Below are 15,830 nucleotides of genomic sequence, written 5' to 3' on the forward strand. Positions count from 1 at the left end.
CTGGGGTTTTATCTTGTTCCTTCATCTGGTACATAGCCCTCTGCCTTTTCATCTTGTCTATCTTTCTGTGAATGTGGTTTTTGTTCCACAGCCTGCGGGATTGTAGTTCTTCTTGCTTCTGCTGTCTGCCTTCTGGTGGATGAGTCTATCTAAGAGGCTTGATTGGAGGGACTGGTGGTGGGTAGAGCTGACTGTTGCTCTGGTGGGCAGAGCTCAGTAAAACTTTAATCCACTTGTCTGCTGATGGGTGGGGCTGGGTTCCCTCCCTGTTGGTTGTTTGGCCTGAGGCAACCCAACACTGGAACCTACCTGGGCTCTTTGGTGGGGCTAATCACAGACTCTGGGAGGGCTCATGCCAAGGAGTACTTCCCAGAACTTCTGCTGCCAGTGTCCTTGTCCCCACAGCCACCCAGCGCATCTGCAGGAGACCCTCCAACACTAGCAGGTAGGTCTGGTTTAGTCTCCCCTGGGGTCACTGCTCCTTCCCCTATGTCCCAATGCACACACTACTTTGTGTGTGCCCTCCAAGAGTGGAGTGTCTGTTTCCCCCAGTCCTGTCGAAGTCCTGCAATCAATTCCCATGAGGCTTCAAAGTCTGATTCTCTAGGAATTCCTCCTCCCGTTGCCGGACCCCCAGGTTGGGAAGCCTGACGTGGGGCTCAGAACCTTCACTCTGGTGGGTAGACTTCTGTGGTATAAATGTTCTCCGGTCTGTGAGTCACCCACCCACCAGTTATGGGATTTGATTTTACTGTGATTGCGCCCCTCCTACTGTCTCATTGTGGCTTCTCCTTTGTCTTTGGATGTGGGGTATCTTTTTTGGTGAGTTCCAGTGTCTTCCTGTCGATGATTGTCCAGCAGCTAGTTGTGATTCTGGTGTTCGCACAAGTAGGAGTGAGAGCACGTCCTTCTACTCCGCCATCTTAGTTCCTCCCCAACTCATTACTCCTATTCTTAATAGCTACCATTTACTGAGTACTTACTATGTGTCAGGCATTGGAGTACAGACTTTGCATGTATTTAATGTTTATGAGAAAGCTAAAAGAGAGTTCTTGTTATTAGCACTGTAGAGATGAGGAATTACTCTACTGCTGTAAAATTTTAGGCATCAGTGAATTTAGTATAGTTTAAAGCATATTTTGAGAGGGGCTGGTGGTACTTTCCCTGTGTTGTATAATCTACGGAGTGAATAAGTTTAGAATAACACTGCATGTACTAAATCTGGGACATACACTGTTAATTCCTCTTAATACTGCTGTCTACTTTGCATTCTGTAATATCCCCCCAAATCAATAGTCATTGTATATTTTAAACATCTAAAACAATTTAAAATACCGTGGTCACTATGTTGGGGAGATAGATTTTACTCCATGACCCTCAGGAGTAAGAAAACTACCCTGTAAAATTATTTTTATTTGTAGATGACATGATCCTGTATACAGATTATTCTAAAGAATCCACTAAAACCTGTTAGCACTAATTAATGGGAAAATAGTAATACATCAACAAACTTGCAGAAAAAAAAGACCAGTGACTAAAATCAATTGTGTTTCTATGTACTAGTAATGAACAATCTAAAAATGAAATGAAGAAAGCAATTCTATGTACAGTAGCATAAAATATGTAGGAATACATTTGGCAAAAGAAGTATATGACTTGTACAATGAAAACTACAAAATGTTATTGAAGGAATTAGGAAGATCAAAATAAATGGAAAGCCATCTCATGTTCCTGGAAGACTTAATATTGCTAAAATGACAATACTCCCAAATTTTATTTACAGATTTAATGCAATACCTATCAAAATCCCAGTTACTTCTTTGCAGAAATTGACAAACTGACCCTATATTCATATGGAAATGCAGGGAACCTAGAATAGCCAAAATAATCTTGAAAAAGGACAAAGTTGTAGGACTCATACTTTCCAATTTAAAACTTACTACAAAGCTATAGTTATTATGACAAGCTTGATTATTATAATTCTACCCCAAGACAGTGCTTATAACCCATTGATGATTTTAGAAAACAATGGACTACTTTATTGCTGAGACCACTCAGACCCCCAGTTATCAGAATTTTTCATGACTCTGTGCTTGCTCTGGGCTGGAACTTTGTCTCCTATTACTTTGCTCAAACATTTATGATGATGGAAATGAAGATATTTAAGTCCGTAAAAATATCATATTCTCTGGAATATATAACATCTAATATACCATGAACACTGTTTATAGGACCAAGCAATGGGAATTTTTATTCTACTTCATTTATTTTGTAAGTTAGAAGCCATAAAATAAGTACAAAATTAAGGTTATTTGTGGAATTTATTTAACAAAAAAATAAAAATTTTGTCTAATGTCATTGTGGTAGGCTGAATAATGGCCCTCCAAAGATGTCCATGTCTTAATCCCCAGAATTTATACATATGGGACCTTACATGCTAAAGGGACTTTGCAGATGTGATAAAGTTAACAATTTTGAGATGGGGAAGTTATCCTGGATTATCCATGTGAGCCCAATGTAATCACAATGGTCCTTATAAAAGAGAAGGAGGAGGGTCAGAGTCAGAGAAGGTATCACATGTCAGATGTCAGAATCAGCAGGGAAGGAGAAAGGGAGGGAGGGAGAGAAAGAGAGAGAGAGAGAAATTGAGATTTGAAGATATTATTCTGTGGCTTTGAAGATGGAAGAAGGGACCATGAATCAAAGTATTCAGGCAATCCATAGTTGGAAAAGGCAAGGAAACAGATTCTTCCGTAGGGGCTCCAGAAGGAGTACAGCCCTTGCTGATATCTTGATTTTAGGACTTTGGACTTCCAGAACCACAAGATAATAATTTGGTGATGTTTCAAAACACTAAATTTGTAATAATTTGTTTACAGCGGTTATAGTAAACTAATATAGTCATTTTTAGATGGTATCAACAATGGACACTGCAGTTACAGCTAGACAAAATTTCAGCTGTTCATTTTCACTCTCAGTCCTTCAGACTTCGAATATTTTAGAGATACCTTTAGTACTAACAAAAAGCTTTGGAAGAAGTCTTACAAATGTGTTTACCAGTTGTGTTTTCCCTTTCCATGGGTAACTCCTTCGCCACACCCACCAACTGGGGTCTCCAGTGGTCCACAGCATCAACTATTATGCTTGCAAGGAAAACATTTTAGAGATTCACCAGGGAAATCAATCAACCTCACTACTCATTTTAGAAATGCAACAAAATTTGTAACTACTGAGCAATCTTTAGTGATACTATTGATATTTCTACCCGTTCAAACCATTGTGTTGACACCAACAAGGCAGTGAAGATGTTTCTAGGATGGTGCTTAAAAGCCAGTGCTCTGGAATCAAAATTGGCAAGTTCGAATTCTGCCTCTGACACTTACCAGCTTACCTCTCTACACCTTAGTCTCCTTATCTGTAAAATGGCAATAATATTATTATCTACTTCACAGGGTTCTTGTTAGAATTAAATGAAATAATCTATATAAAATTTCTTAGCATGGTCTCTATCACAAATGAATTTTATATATGATCAATACCACTCCACTAATGCAGGGGACCTCTTCATTTTCTTCAGGTCCAGAAATGATTACTCCATCAGACTTCACTGTTGACAAGCTAACACCTACGACAGGTTTGGAATGTGAGGTATGACTGAGTAATCTCTTCAGCTATTTGTCATTTCTTTATTGTGTCTATTCATGTTTCTGTATCACTATCCAGATGCTATTAAACTTCTTTTGGTATGCTCTCTAGTCTTTCTTTGCTAAATTAAATAAGCATTACATTTTAACAATTTTATTTCCTTAACTGTCAGATATTTCTTTTTCTTTTTTTTTTTTTTTTTTTCCGGTACGCGGGCCTCTCACTGTTGTGGCCTCTTCCGTTGCGGAGCACAGGCTCCGGACGCGCAGGCTCAGCGGCCATGGCTCACGGGCCCAGCCGCTCCGCGGCATGTGGGATCTTCCCGGACCGGGGCATGAACCCGTGTCCCCTGCATCGGCAGGCGGACTCTCAACCACGGCGCCACCAGGGAAGCCCAGATATTTCTTATTAATTAGACTCTGGTCACACTAAGAAAAACAAATAAAATGCAAATGAAGTCTTAAGGATGATTCCTTAATAGTAGTAATTGTGTGATAGTTAGGTGTAATAATAATTACGTGTGATAACTTAATACTTTTATTTATTGATTTATTAATTGGAAATTTATTAACTTAATAATTATGTTTCTTTAATAATTCTTTAATGATAATAATTCTTTATAATAATAAAGAGTATATTGTGGGCTTCTCTTTGGGCATTCAAATATATTTATTAAGCAGCTACTATATGCTGGGCACTGTGCAAGATGACAAATATATACTAGTAAGCAAAAAAAGATAAGGTCATTGAATCCCAGAGCTAGTAATTGTCTTGGCTGAAACTTGAGAAATTATCTCCTTACTCCAGATATGCTACTTGTTCTGATAAACCAATGATTTATTCAACCAATATTTATTTAGCACTATTTCTGACTAGGAACTATTCAGGTACCATAAATAAAACAATATAAAAGCAGGCAAAAATTCCTGCTTTTATGGAGTTTACATTTTATTGGATTCTGAAACAGCCAATAAGCAAAATAAATTACCAAGTTATGTAAAACGCTAGAGATTGCTGCTCGGGAGAAAAGTAAAACTATTTTCAATGAAATGATCCTCACTGATCCTCACTGAGAAAGTGACTGTTACTTTAGAGCAGAAAATCTGAAGAAGTGAAAGAGTGAACCACGCAAAGAACCAGGGCAACAGCATTCCAGGCAGAGGGACCAGCCAAGTGGAAAGGCCCTGAGCTGAGAATGTACCTAACATCTTAAAACAATAAAAGAATAGCAAGGAGTAAAATAGTATGGAGTAAAATAGTAGGAAATAAATTAGATTATGTAATAATAGTAGGAAATAAACTAGATTATGTAAGGCCTTGTAGATGATTGTGAAGGCTGTGGCTTTCATTCTAAATGACACAGGAAGAGCAAAGGGAGATTTCTGAGCAGAGGAATTATATCATCTGATCTGTTTCAGGATCATTTTAGCTGCTGTGTTGAGAGTAGGGTGTAAAGAGACAATAGAACCAGTTAGGAGGCTATTGCAGGAATTAGGCAAGAGATTGATGGTGATCTGGACCAGGTGATAGCATTGGAGATGGTGAGAAATGTCTGGGTTCTGGATCTATTCTGAAGGTAGAGGCTACAGAAATTGATGAAGAATTAGATGTGAGGTGTGAATGAAAAAGAGGCATTAAGGATTCTAAGAGTTTTGCCTTGAACAACTGAAGGATAAAGTTGGCATTAATCAGGATGGGGAAATTGTGGCAAGTGAAGGTCTGGGGTGGGTATAGTCAGGAGTTCAGTTTTGCCACGTAAAGATTAAGATTCCTCTTAGACATCAAAAAGCTATGGGTACACAGATATGGTGAACACAAGTGGAGTTTAGGGTAGAGATCAAGTTAAGATGAAATTTTTGTAATTCTTAGTGGATAAAGGGTATTTAAAATTGTGGGATTAGATGAGATCACAAAGGGATTGAGTGAAGACAGGGAAGAGAGAAGGGCCACTACTACTTCAACAGATTGAGGAACAATGACAAACATGCAAAGGATATTAACCACTGAAATAGGAGAAAATGGAGGAGATTGTTGGTGATCTGGAAGCCAAGGAAAGAAAATATTAAGGAAGATGGAGTAATAAGCTCTACTAAATATGTTAACAGGTCAACTAGATGAGGTCTGAGAATTGATCATGGAATTTAGCAATGTGGAGTTCATTGGTGACCTTGTTAAAGATTCTTTCAGTAGAGTGGAAAGTATAGATTCTTTAGGTGGTTTAGGTGTTGTTTAGGCGTTTTAGTTTTCTTCTATCTCCTTTCATTTTCTGGGAGTTGATACAACTTATACACAGAAAATTTTGCAAGACTGAACTTGACTATTTGCCTACTTTTGGCTTTTAAATTGAGAAGTCCTCTCTTAATAGTCTCACTATTTAGAAAACTATTTATCCTCTCTTATCCTTGTTTTTTTATCATGTATAACACTGGAATGATAGAAACTGACCCATGAAATTTAGGGAGAATTAAATGAAAAAAGCTACTTTATTAGTGCATGATATATAATAGGTGCTAAACAGATGTTAATTTTTCTTCCTCCATCCCCTGAGATGCAGTATAGAGTAGTGGTTAAGACCACTGGTTTTCAGAGCAACAATGCCTGAATTTAACTTCTGACTCTACTATTTACTAGCTATGAAACTCAGGGCAAGTTAATTTGACCTTAAACCTGATTTTCTATCTATGAAATAGGGAAAAATATTAGCTCCTACCTCAGAGGGTGTTTTTGTGGGAATAAAATGGACTAATTAGAACAATGTCTGGAGCATAATAAGTGTTATTTATCATTGCTATAGTTATTACTATAATTTATATAGAATGTAATTTATTAAAAAGAATCTACCACTTATTTATTTTTTATTTATTTATCTAGAAGTCTGTGAGCTATATATAAAAAGTAATTTATAATGATTCTATTCAGGTGCTGTCAAACTGATATCACATTTGATATTTAATGAAATATTTGGATAATATTAAGTTGTGATTTTTTCAAACTGACATTAACAGAAGTCTTAATCATATACCAGCTTTATACAACATAATATGAAAGGTTGACTGCCACTGTATAAGTCAGCTTGCAAAACACTAATCTAGACAATTTAGGACAAGACTTCAGTTTGCTCGGAAGTTGGGTATCTGGGCAATTCTGATAATCAAATCAATATTAAAGTAAAGTTTAAATGAAGTTCATACTGAGTATTTCCGAGATGATACCTCAACAAAAAGCTGTAGTGAAATTTTAATTGTTCATCTTTCAAAAGCTTTTGTATGTAGGAAATGTACACTATAAGCAATGTGAATGGGAAATTTAAAAATTAATTTAAAACAGGTGAAAATGGAAAAATATGCATTAATTTTCTTTTTTACTAACAGCCTCAACAATTTGATCCTGTTTATAACTGTACCCAATATATATGCATTAATATGGAATGGCAGTTGTACAACTGGTCTCTTAATTGCCCAAAGGACATAGAAATGCCTGACTGTGGTTTCCGGGGAAGACCTGTTCAAGTGAACAGAGATATTTGCTGCCCTGAGTGGGAATGTCCGTGTAAGTCTGCATTCCTTACATGGCAATACATTTTTTTTTTTTCGGTACGCGGGCCTCTCACTGTTGTGGCCTCTCCCGTTGCGGAGCACAGGCTCCAGACGCTCAGGCTCAGCGGCCATGGCTCACGGGCCCAGCCGCTCCGCGGCATGTGGGATCTTCCCGGACCGGGGCACGAACCCGTGTCCCCTGCATCGGCAGGCGGACTCTCAACCACTGCGCCACCAGGGAAGCCCGGCGATAAATTTTTAATCGGGGGAGATTATTATTTTTTTTGAAGCAATCACCTCATCAAGACAAAGTTATTGTTGAACTTTCTTCATTTGATTTATGATTTTGATTCCCAGTAACTTTTAGAGTTGCTTTTTGTCAAACATAAGGAGACTAATTTAAAAGATGTTTTTAAAGGAGCAGTTATTACTGTAATACAAATAATTACTTAATAGACTAAATCTACTCTCTACTACTTTTTAGGTCGGTGTTCCATGTTGTCAGAACTCAGCATTATTACATTTGATGGAAATAATGCAGCATTGTATAGTATGGCTTCTTATATCTTAGTAAGAATTCCTGGGGAAGTTATAGTTGCTCATATTGAAAAATGTTCCACGAATCAGGTAAGTCATAATGTATTCTTTTGTCATTTCTTCATAAATCTAGTAGTGGAAGTATGTTGCAACATTAGGTATTCCCAGAGTAAGAAAGGACTCAACAACTCACTGAGATTTATCTTCTGGTACTTAAAACAAAACATGTTTCATGTGAATATATTTAGAGGCATATAGTATTAATCCAAATAATGTTTTTAAAAGTCAAGTAATGTATTTTTTTAAAATGTTTTTTCTTTCAGAATGGAAACTCATTTAAAAAGCTAGTGAGTATCTGCAAAATGTCCAGTGAATTCCTTATGTTTATTGCTAAAATTATGTTTAACTCCATAAAGTTTCAATTTTCTTTCAAATTAAGGCTTCCTCTGGAAGAATCTTTGGACTTTGTTTTAAGAAGTTAAATTTGACCACATCTCTACATAAAGTACTTGTCAATCGGGCAGCAAGAAAGGTAGGAACACAAAGTTAAAGCATATCCTCATAATGGATGAAATTGAGAAATTATATAAGCACAGTTATTTCCAAAAAGAGGGGAAATTAAACATATCAGTGGACTTTCATTGCTAGGATGTCTAATCATTCTTTTCATGGACAGTTTAAAATGTGTTTCATACTATTATATGTCTCCTACCATAGCATGCCAACTGTTGCAAATGTTTCTCCCCTTTTGAGGTTAACTGAAACAGCCATGTTAAACATGCTAAAGCTCTCCTGGATAATATGAGTGGCCAAGCTTCTTAGTGTCAGTTAATGTTTAGTGTTTCAAATTAGACAAAGTGGAAATGATGTGAAAGAGAGGATCATAAGGTTGCAAAGGGTAGCAGCCAAGAATACCCGAATGAAGACTACTGAGAGAAAACCAGATGGAAAGAGTAGTTTTGAAATGTTGACACCATTAATTAAGTGATTAATTAATTAATTAAGCTTAAAAAATGAAGGAATATTTAAATTTATTGAAATGAACTGAAGAAGAGCAATGTACCATTAAAAAGTTGGAAAGGAGCCATTTGATTTTACAGGAAAAACCTTTATCCAAAGGAATTATATTTACCAAATCGGAGTGAGTTATAAGCTGGATGCTTCACTCAGATCCACATGGTCTCTCAAAAATATAAAAAAATAATTTATAAAGATTTTGCTCAAAATGGCTGAGATATTATATGCTTTCTGGAAATAATTCTGTTAGCACAGGCCATACATTCTGGACTGGAAACAGTGTTAAAGCAAGCCTAAAATGCAGTAAGATATCAGAAAGTTTAAGTCAAACTTAAAATATATGAATGTGTTACTTTTTTGGACGTGAGAATTTCTATATATACCTTTGATTTTAATGAGGTTGGTATATTAACAGGAAGTGGGTGGGAAATTAAACTCAAACCTGGTCCGTGCTGTTGTTGTGAACATTTGGTTGGAACGGCTTATTTTTGGCCTCAGCTGAACTGATGGCTGGTCATGTATTCAGTTGAAAACTTGTTAACTTAAAAAATCATTTAGGGCCTCCCTGGTGGCGCAGTGGTTGCGCGTCCGCCTGCCGATGCAGGGGAACCAGGTTCGCGCCCCGGTATGGGAGGATCCCACGTGCCGCGGAGCGGCTGGGCCCGTGAGCCATGGCCGCTGAGCCTGCGCGTCCGGAGCCTGTGCTCCGCAACGGGAGAGGCCACAACAGAGGAAGGCCCGCATACCACAAAAAAAAAAAAAAAAAAAAAAATCATTTAGTGAGTTTATGTGATAAAATGACACAGGTCCTGATCTCAAGTAACTTGCAGTTGTGTGGGGGGTGCATAAATGTATTTATCTGCCAATTAAAAGGGAGTAGGAGCTATAGTGATAGAGTGATGACCAAGATGTCATGGAAACAGAGATACAGGTCATTGAAAAATGCAGTTTATAGGAGGGTCAAGTGGATATTTTTGGAGGAGGTGACACCTAAGATAAATCTTAAAGAATGAGTAGAAATTAACCAGGCACAGAAGGCTGTTTCAGCTTGAGGGTGGCAAGAGGAGGAAGATATAAAGATGAGAAATTGGATGGTTAGTCAGAACTCTGAGAGATTTACTGCTAGTTACAGCTCATGGTTCCATGTCATCATTGTTATTTAAAGCACTGTTTTCAAAGTAAAAATCCTTGGATTCCTTATATTAGTATTACCAAGAAAATGTGTTAAAAATATAAGATCTAGGATCCAATTCAAACCTTGGAAGTAGAATTTCTGGTAATCTTAATCTTTACCAGGCTTCACAGATGGTTATTATGAACATGATAATTAAACAAACACTGATTTAGAAGATCAAATAGAGGACCCAGATTAAAGAAAATATCCTGAAAAAAAAACTTTATTATCTTTAATTTATATTAGGAGGTAATGGCATAGTCAACATATATTGGGGGAAACATAAAAAAGCATATATAACTCAGAAGAAAGTTAGGTTTTGAAGAAAATAAAGGGCAATGAGGTTAGAACAAATATTGACTATAGCAAGACAGCAAAAGAACAATAAAAGAATTTAGGAGTTGTGAGAAACTGTGGCAGCAGCAGAGAAATAGATTTTTAAGCATTTAAAAATAGTTTACATTAAATCAGAAGAAATGGAATAATCTGAATTTTCCTAATTTTTATTAGTGTATATTAAAACATAAACTGTTCTAATAGGTGTAAATTCATTATGTAATTTTAGGTAGAAGTGGATTCTATTGCTGTACCTTTGCCTTTTTCAAATCAAGATCTGTCCATAGAGGATTCTGGTTCAATGTATGTGATTACTACTCCAGCTGGACTAATCATAAAGTGGGCTCATCTTACAGGGATTATAGACATTCATTTTGGCTCTCAATTTAACTTGTCATCCTACACAGAAGGACTTTGTGGTGAGCACTGCTTTTCAAATCTCTATTTCTTCTTTTTTTTTTTTTCTGTTCACATTACACCGTCTTGAACCCTCTTGCCCCATTTTTTGGGTTGGAGAAGTGATGTTAACTTTCAGTTCCCTATGTGAATACTGAAGGAAGCAATGTCTTTCCATAAATGGACTTAGAAGCAAGAAATAACAGTTCAACTTGGGTATTTTATGGAAATATATGCTTACCACTGTTTCTACAATACTGTTTGTATTCCTACTAGCTCATCTTTATTAAGCATTAATGAAGTGTCAGGCATTATTTTACATACTTTAACTCATTTAATTCTAACAGTAGCCTCAATAAGTAGGCACTAGTGTTAATTTATAAATGATAAAAATGAGGCATAGAGGGGTGGGATAGGGAGGGTGGGAGGGAGGGAGACGCAAGAGGGAAGAGATATGGGAACATATGTATATGTATAACTGATTCACTTTGTTGTAAAGGAGAAACTAACACACTATTGTAAAACAGTTATACTCCAATAAAGATGTTAAAAAAAATGAGGCATAGAATGATTAAAGACTTAAATAACTTTGTTTCTTATTTTTTTAAGTTTGAAATCAAAGAAAACTTACTTAAGTCATCTTGAAAGTTATATACAGGGAACACAATGTTCTGAATATTAGTCCCAATTTTCTTATGAAGTGTAAAGCCTAGATGTACCTTTACACTTAGGTTCCATAAGTGTAACCTAAGTGTAAAGGTACATCTTACACTTCCTTATCACAATATGTTACATAGATACATAGTGATAAGCCAAAGGAAACACATTAGAAATATCTCTGTGTACATAACACAATAAAAAGAACAATTCTGGCTCTGGTGTCTGCCAGAGCTATCCCCTTTACAGATGTTTAAGTGAACGTCAGTTTCCTTATCTTTAAAATGGGAATAGTAAAATCTACCTTCAAAATTGTTGTTAGAATTGAATGTGAAAGTTAACATAAAACACTTAACACATGGCTTAATACAGTCAATAAATATTAGCTTAGTACAAATACATCTATTTTAAACTCACTAAATATTAATTGAGTAAAAGTTAATGAATCAGCTTCTGAGTGTCTGGCATTATGCTTGGTGCTGACAACTCAAAACAAATAGACCAAGTCCTTGCTCTCAACAAATTATATGAAATACCCAAATTTCTTCTTCAAAAATGTAAAGCATTTAGTGGAAAGTTTGGCTAAAATGGTTTACAATTTCCATGCCTGTTTAGAGCATGCTAAACATAGCACAGACTTTTATGGTGACAGGTTATCATTGTGGAAATAGTTATTGTATATACATGGTATTGGGTATACATAATAACCCAATAGATATTATTGAGTAATAACTCAGGGATTTGGGGAATGCATATTTTCTCTTCTGATTTATCACTTCTGTGTGCTATAACTTCTGCTTGATTTTCATGTTTGTTTGGTTTTTTTCCTCTACTGTCAGCTCATGCTTTTATGGAGACAGTCTGCTAACTGGATTCTTAACTAGTCACTATAGAGAAGGGGCTAGGGTCACCTTTTTGCTAACAAGGGTCACCCCCTAAACTTCCTGACCTCCACAATGGGAGAGCGGTGGTTTGTTAAAAGGAAAGCAGGGTGCTGGCTGATTGAGTTGTAGTGGACAAGAGTGTGACCCAAACTGAGTATGGACACCAGAATGGGAGGTCTATACTGGCAACTTGTTCTACATAGCACTGTGAAGTCTGCAGGAGTGGTGGCTGGAGTTGCAATGAAAACATATTTTTACTACCAATACCTCTTCCCAGAAGAGTTTAGACTTTAAACATAGCTGCTTTACAGTATAGTTCACTTAGCTTGAGTTTTATTTATTTTTTTGCACTGTACTCAGTCTCCTGTATATTTACAAGTGTGGGGCAACTATGGCAGCAGAAACCTTTATTGATCTTGTTATAACTGCTTGAGGATTAAGATTTGATACTTGAAAAAAATGTTTAACTCATATCTTTTATAGCTAGGAGCCTTGGGAATTAAGAAAAAATTATGTCTTAAAGTAGGTGGGATTCAGGTAAGGTATGATCAGGGTCCTAGGCCCATTTCTCTGTACTTCCCTTGGCTTTTCACTTCACTAGATAAAAAGTAAGCTCTGTCCTCAGTTTGGCTTCCCTGAAGGAAGCTAGAGGCTATAGCAGGTCACAGCACCGCAGCCATCAATCGGCCATGTTATTGCAAGGAAGAGCGATTGTCTATGTCCTAGAATTCCCCAGGTCAAATCCTGAGCTTAACAATGGTTGTTCTAATGTTGAACAAATCTATGTGTCTAACTGACTGCCACAAGCTGACTGGTTTATGCCTGGATTACCTGTAACGGTTGTTAATGAAAGGGAGTAAGGCTTACCTTTATGCTTACTAGGGCCCTCTGCTGGAGTGGTGTCATGTGCTAGGTAATGGGGCAGAGATAGTTCCTGAAGAGAAAAATTTAATGTTTTCAGGCAGGGTTTTCCTGGGGGAATAGATGCTTAGGAGGCAATCACAAAATGTCTACTATTCTGGGGAATACCCTGTCAGATTTAAGAACTAGTTCTTAAATTATGAGATAGTGGTAATAGTGGAAGAGTGTAGGGATGGAATCAATCTCCTCTTTCTTCTTCTATGATCTTTTCACATATCTTGACTTCTAGGATTATAATTTCTTTCCTATCTGGTTAAGACAGTTCTACACCATTTTATCAAAGAATCAGACACATAATTAAAAAAAAATCCATCAATGTTAAAGTCAAAGGACATAAATTTGGAGCCTGATTCGGTAAATAATTTATTCATTTTAAATCAGTTATTGAGGTGATTTATTTCTGCTGCCTATATTTGGTTTAAGTGAAAAAACTTTTCCTTCTAAATGTCACACATCTTTTTAGGAATTTGCAATGAAGATCCAGAAGATGATCTAAGGATGCAAAATGGCACAATCATTACAAATATGGAAGACATAGAATTATTTATTGAGAGCTGGGAAATTGAAAAAACATTTGAAGTGACAACGAGAAGGCCTTTTAGAAACTGTACTGAGCACGACTGCAGTCACTGCATTGAGTTATTAAATAGAAGAGTTTTCATCCCATGCCATAATGAAGTAAGTTGAAAGCAACCATAAATCAGAACTGTCATGTTAGACATGTTGAGAGTAAAAGCCAATAAATTCTTGTTCTTGCCATGATGTTCTTCTACTGAGAATAGTTTATCCCCAAACCTCCTCTCAGTATGCTTTGGAATTCAAAATCATTTACTGTTTATTGACTTATAGAACAGGAAAGATAATTATCTTTTCCCCCCCCCATGTTTTTTTTTCTTAACTATATCTACAGCTTTCAAGAAAAATGAAATTTTGTCCTATGAATAAATGCCTCTAGGAGAAAGAGATGAATGCCATTTGATAACCCAGTATAGAAACCAAGAAAGTGAGGCTTTAATCAATTCCTGGCCTCTTAGGTGCATACTTGTAATAGAATCTGTCATATATTCAATTTAATTGTTCTTTATTAGTCTCTAACTTTCTGACTTTAGGTGACTAGTAGATATTTTAAATAATCTGCATCGTTAAAAAAAGATCTGTTGTTAGAGACAAAAGACAGACAAATACAGCATTTCATGTATCATTAAATGAAAAGTTAGTGAGATCAAGTACCTACTAGGCACTGTGTTAAACTCCTATGATACAAAGATGAGTAAGACCCTCTCCTTGCTCTCAAAGAGTCTAGAAGGAAGGCAAGTCTGTGAACAGATTAATCACAATATACAATATGGAGATGCATAGGAGCCCAAGTCGGGAGAAGCCCAGGGTTTCAGACATCTTAATTATTTAGAAGGATGAGTTTGCCAGGAGAGAAGAGGGAGGAAGGGAGACCTAGGCCAAGAAGGGACTTTCTGTGTTCTACCATCAAGCGTAGACGCCGTAGTTCTCAGCCTGCCCTCCATGAGTTCTCTGAGGGAAAAGACAAAGGATATGAAGTCATGGGATAAAAATGGTGTGTCTTTCTGGAGCTTCAGTTTTACTCAGAGATTTGCAACAAAGTAAGTTTTAAATGTTTACATTTTAAAATGCATGCATATAAAAATGAAAAAAAAATAGCAAATACTTTTTAACCCATTTCAGTGTCATTGTAATCTGTCTTTTTAAAGCATAAGGACTTTCAAAAATTGCATTTTTAACTGGGAACTGAGGAGGTTGATTACATCAGGAAACTTTTCAGCTTGACTATTCAAGGCATAGTGAGGCAACACAGGGTACCATTTAGTCTATGATAGCTCCAGCTTTCCCTTAGGTTCCTCCCAGTGAATTTGATGGCAAAAGAAAGGAATGCTTGACATTTCGTTTTTCTGCTTCTAATCTTCATCCTCATTTGCAAATCTCCACACAGCAGGCAGATGATCTTTTGAAAATGGAAACACGATTGGATTATTTCTCTACCTAAAATCCTTCAGTGTCTTTCACTTGCCCTTAGAATACACTCTAAATTTATCAGGGCTTATAATTTCCTCTATGCTTTGGCCTGCCTACTTTCCCAGCTTCCTCTTGTGCTACACTTTTCTTACTGGCTAAGCTCCAGGCATTCCAGTCTCCTTTCAACTGTTGCACTATTTCAAGGTTTTTCCTGCAAATGGGCTTTTATGCTTGCAGTGTCCTAAGCTAGAATACTTCCCTCCTCTGATCTATTTTAGCATGGTGACTCTTCTTGATTCAACACATAGGCTTTAACGATGAGATCCACAAGGCAGAGAACAGGTCTGTTTTAGTCATCTTTATATTCCTCATGAATAGTACGGTGCCTGATATGTAGTTAGGTGCTCAATAAACTGTGAAAGGATGCATAAATGAATGGATGAATGGAGGATACAGGAGAATCAGCTTTTGTGGGTTTGGTAGAGAAGGGTTACAATTTTTTTTTTTTTTTTTTTTGCGGTACACGGGCCTCTCACCGCTGTGGCCTCTCCCGTTGCGGAGCACAGGCTCCGGACGCACAGGCTCAACGGCCCAGCCGCTCCGCGGCATGTGGGATCCTCCCAGACCGGGGCACGAACCCGTGTCTCCTGCCTCGGCAGGCGGACTCTCAACCACTGCGCCACCAGGGAAGCCCTACAATTTTTTTTTATATTGGAAAAATTAAGTCATGTGGGACTTCAA

General features: G+C 37.0%; 1 protein-coding gene across 2 annotated transcripts in view; it reads left to right on the top strand.

The window, feature by feature from the left end:
* OTOGL (otogelin like) overlaps positions 1-15,830 on the top strand; it is a 151,909-nt gene that overhangs the window by 107,480 nt on the left and 28,599 nt on the right. For both annotated transcript variants that reach the window (XM_024123011.2, XM_028490315.2), the window contains 7 exons: positions 3,578-3,648; positions 7,017-7,194; positions 7,666-7,808; positions 8,042-8,065; positions 8,158-8,250; positions 10,475-10,664; positions 13,567-13,781. In XM_024123011.2, coding sequence (XP_023978779.2) covers positions 3,578-3,648; positions 7,017-7,194; positions 7,666-7,808; positions 8,042-8,065; positions 8,158-8,250; positions 10,475-10,664; positions 13,567-13,781 — 914 coding nt within the window. The remainder of the gene's footprint in view (positions 1-3,577; positions 3,649-7,016; positions 7,195-7,665; positions 7,809-8,041; positions 8,066-8,157; positions 8,251-10,474; positions 10,665-13,566; positions 13,782-15,830) is intronic.

This window comes from Physeter macrocephalus, chromosome 6 (genome assembly GCF_002837175.3).
Source record: "Physeter macrocephalus isolate SW-GA chromosome 6, ASM283717v5, whole genome shotgun sequence".
NCBI lineage: Eukaryota > Metazoa > Chordata > Mammalia > Artiodactyla > Physeteridae > Physeter > Physeter macrocephalus.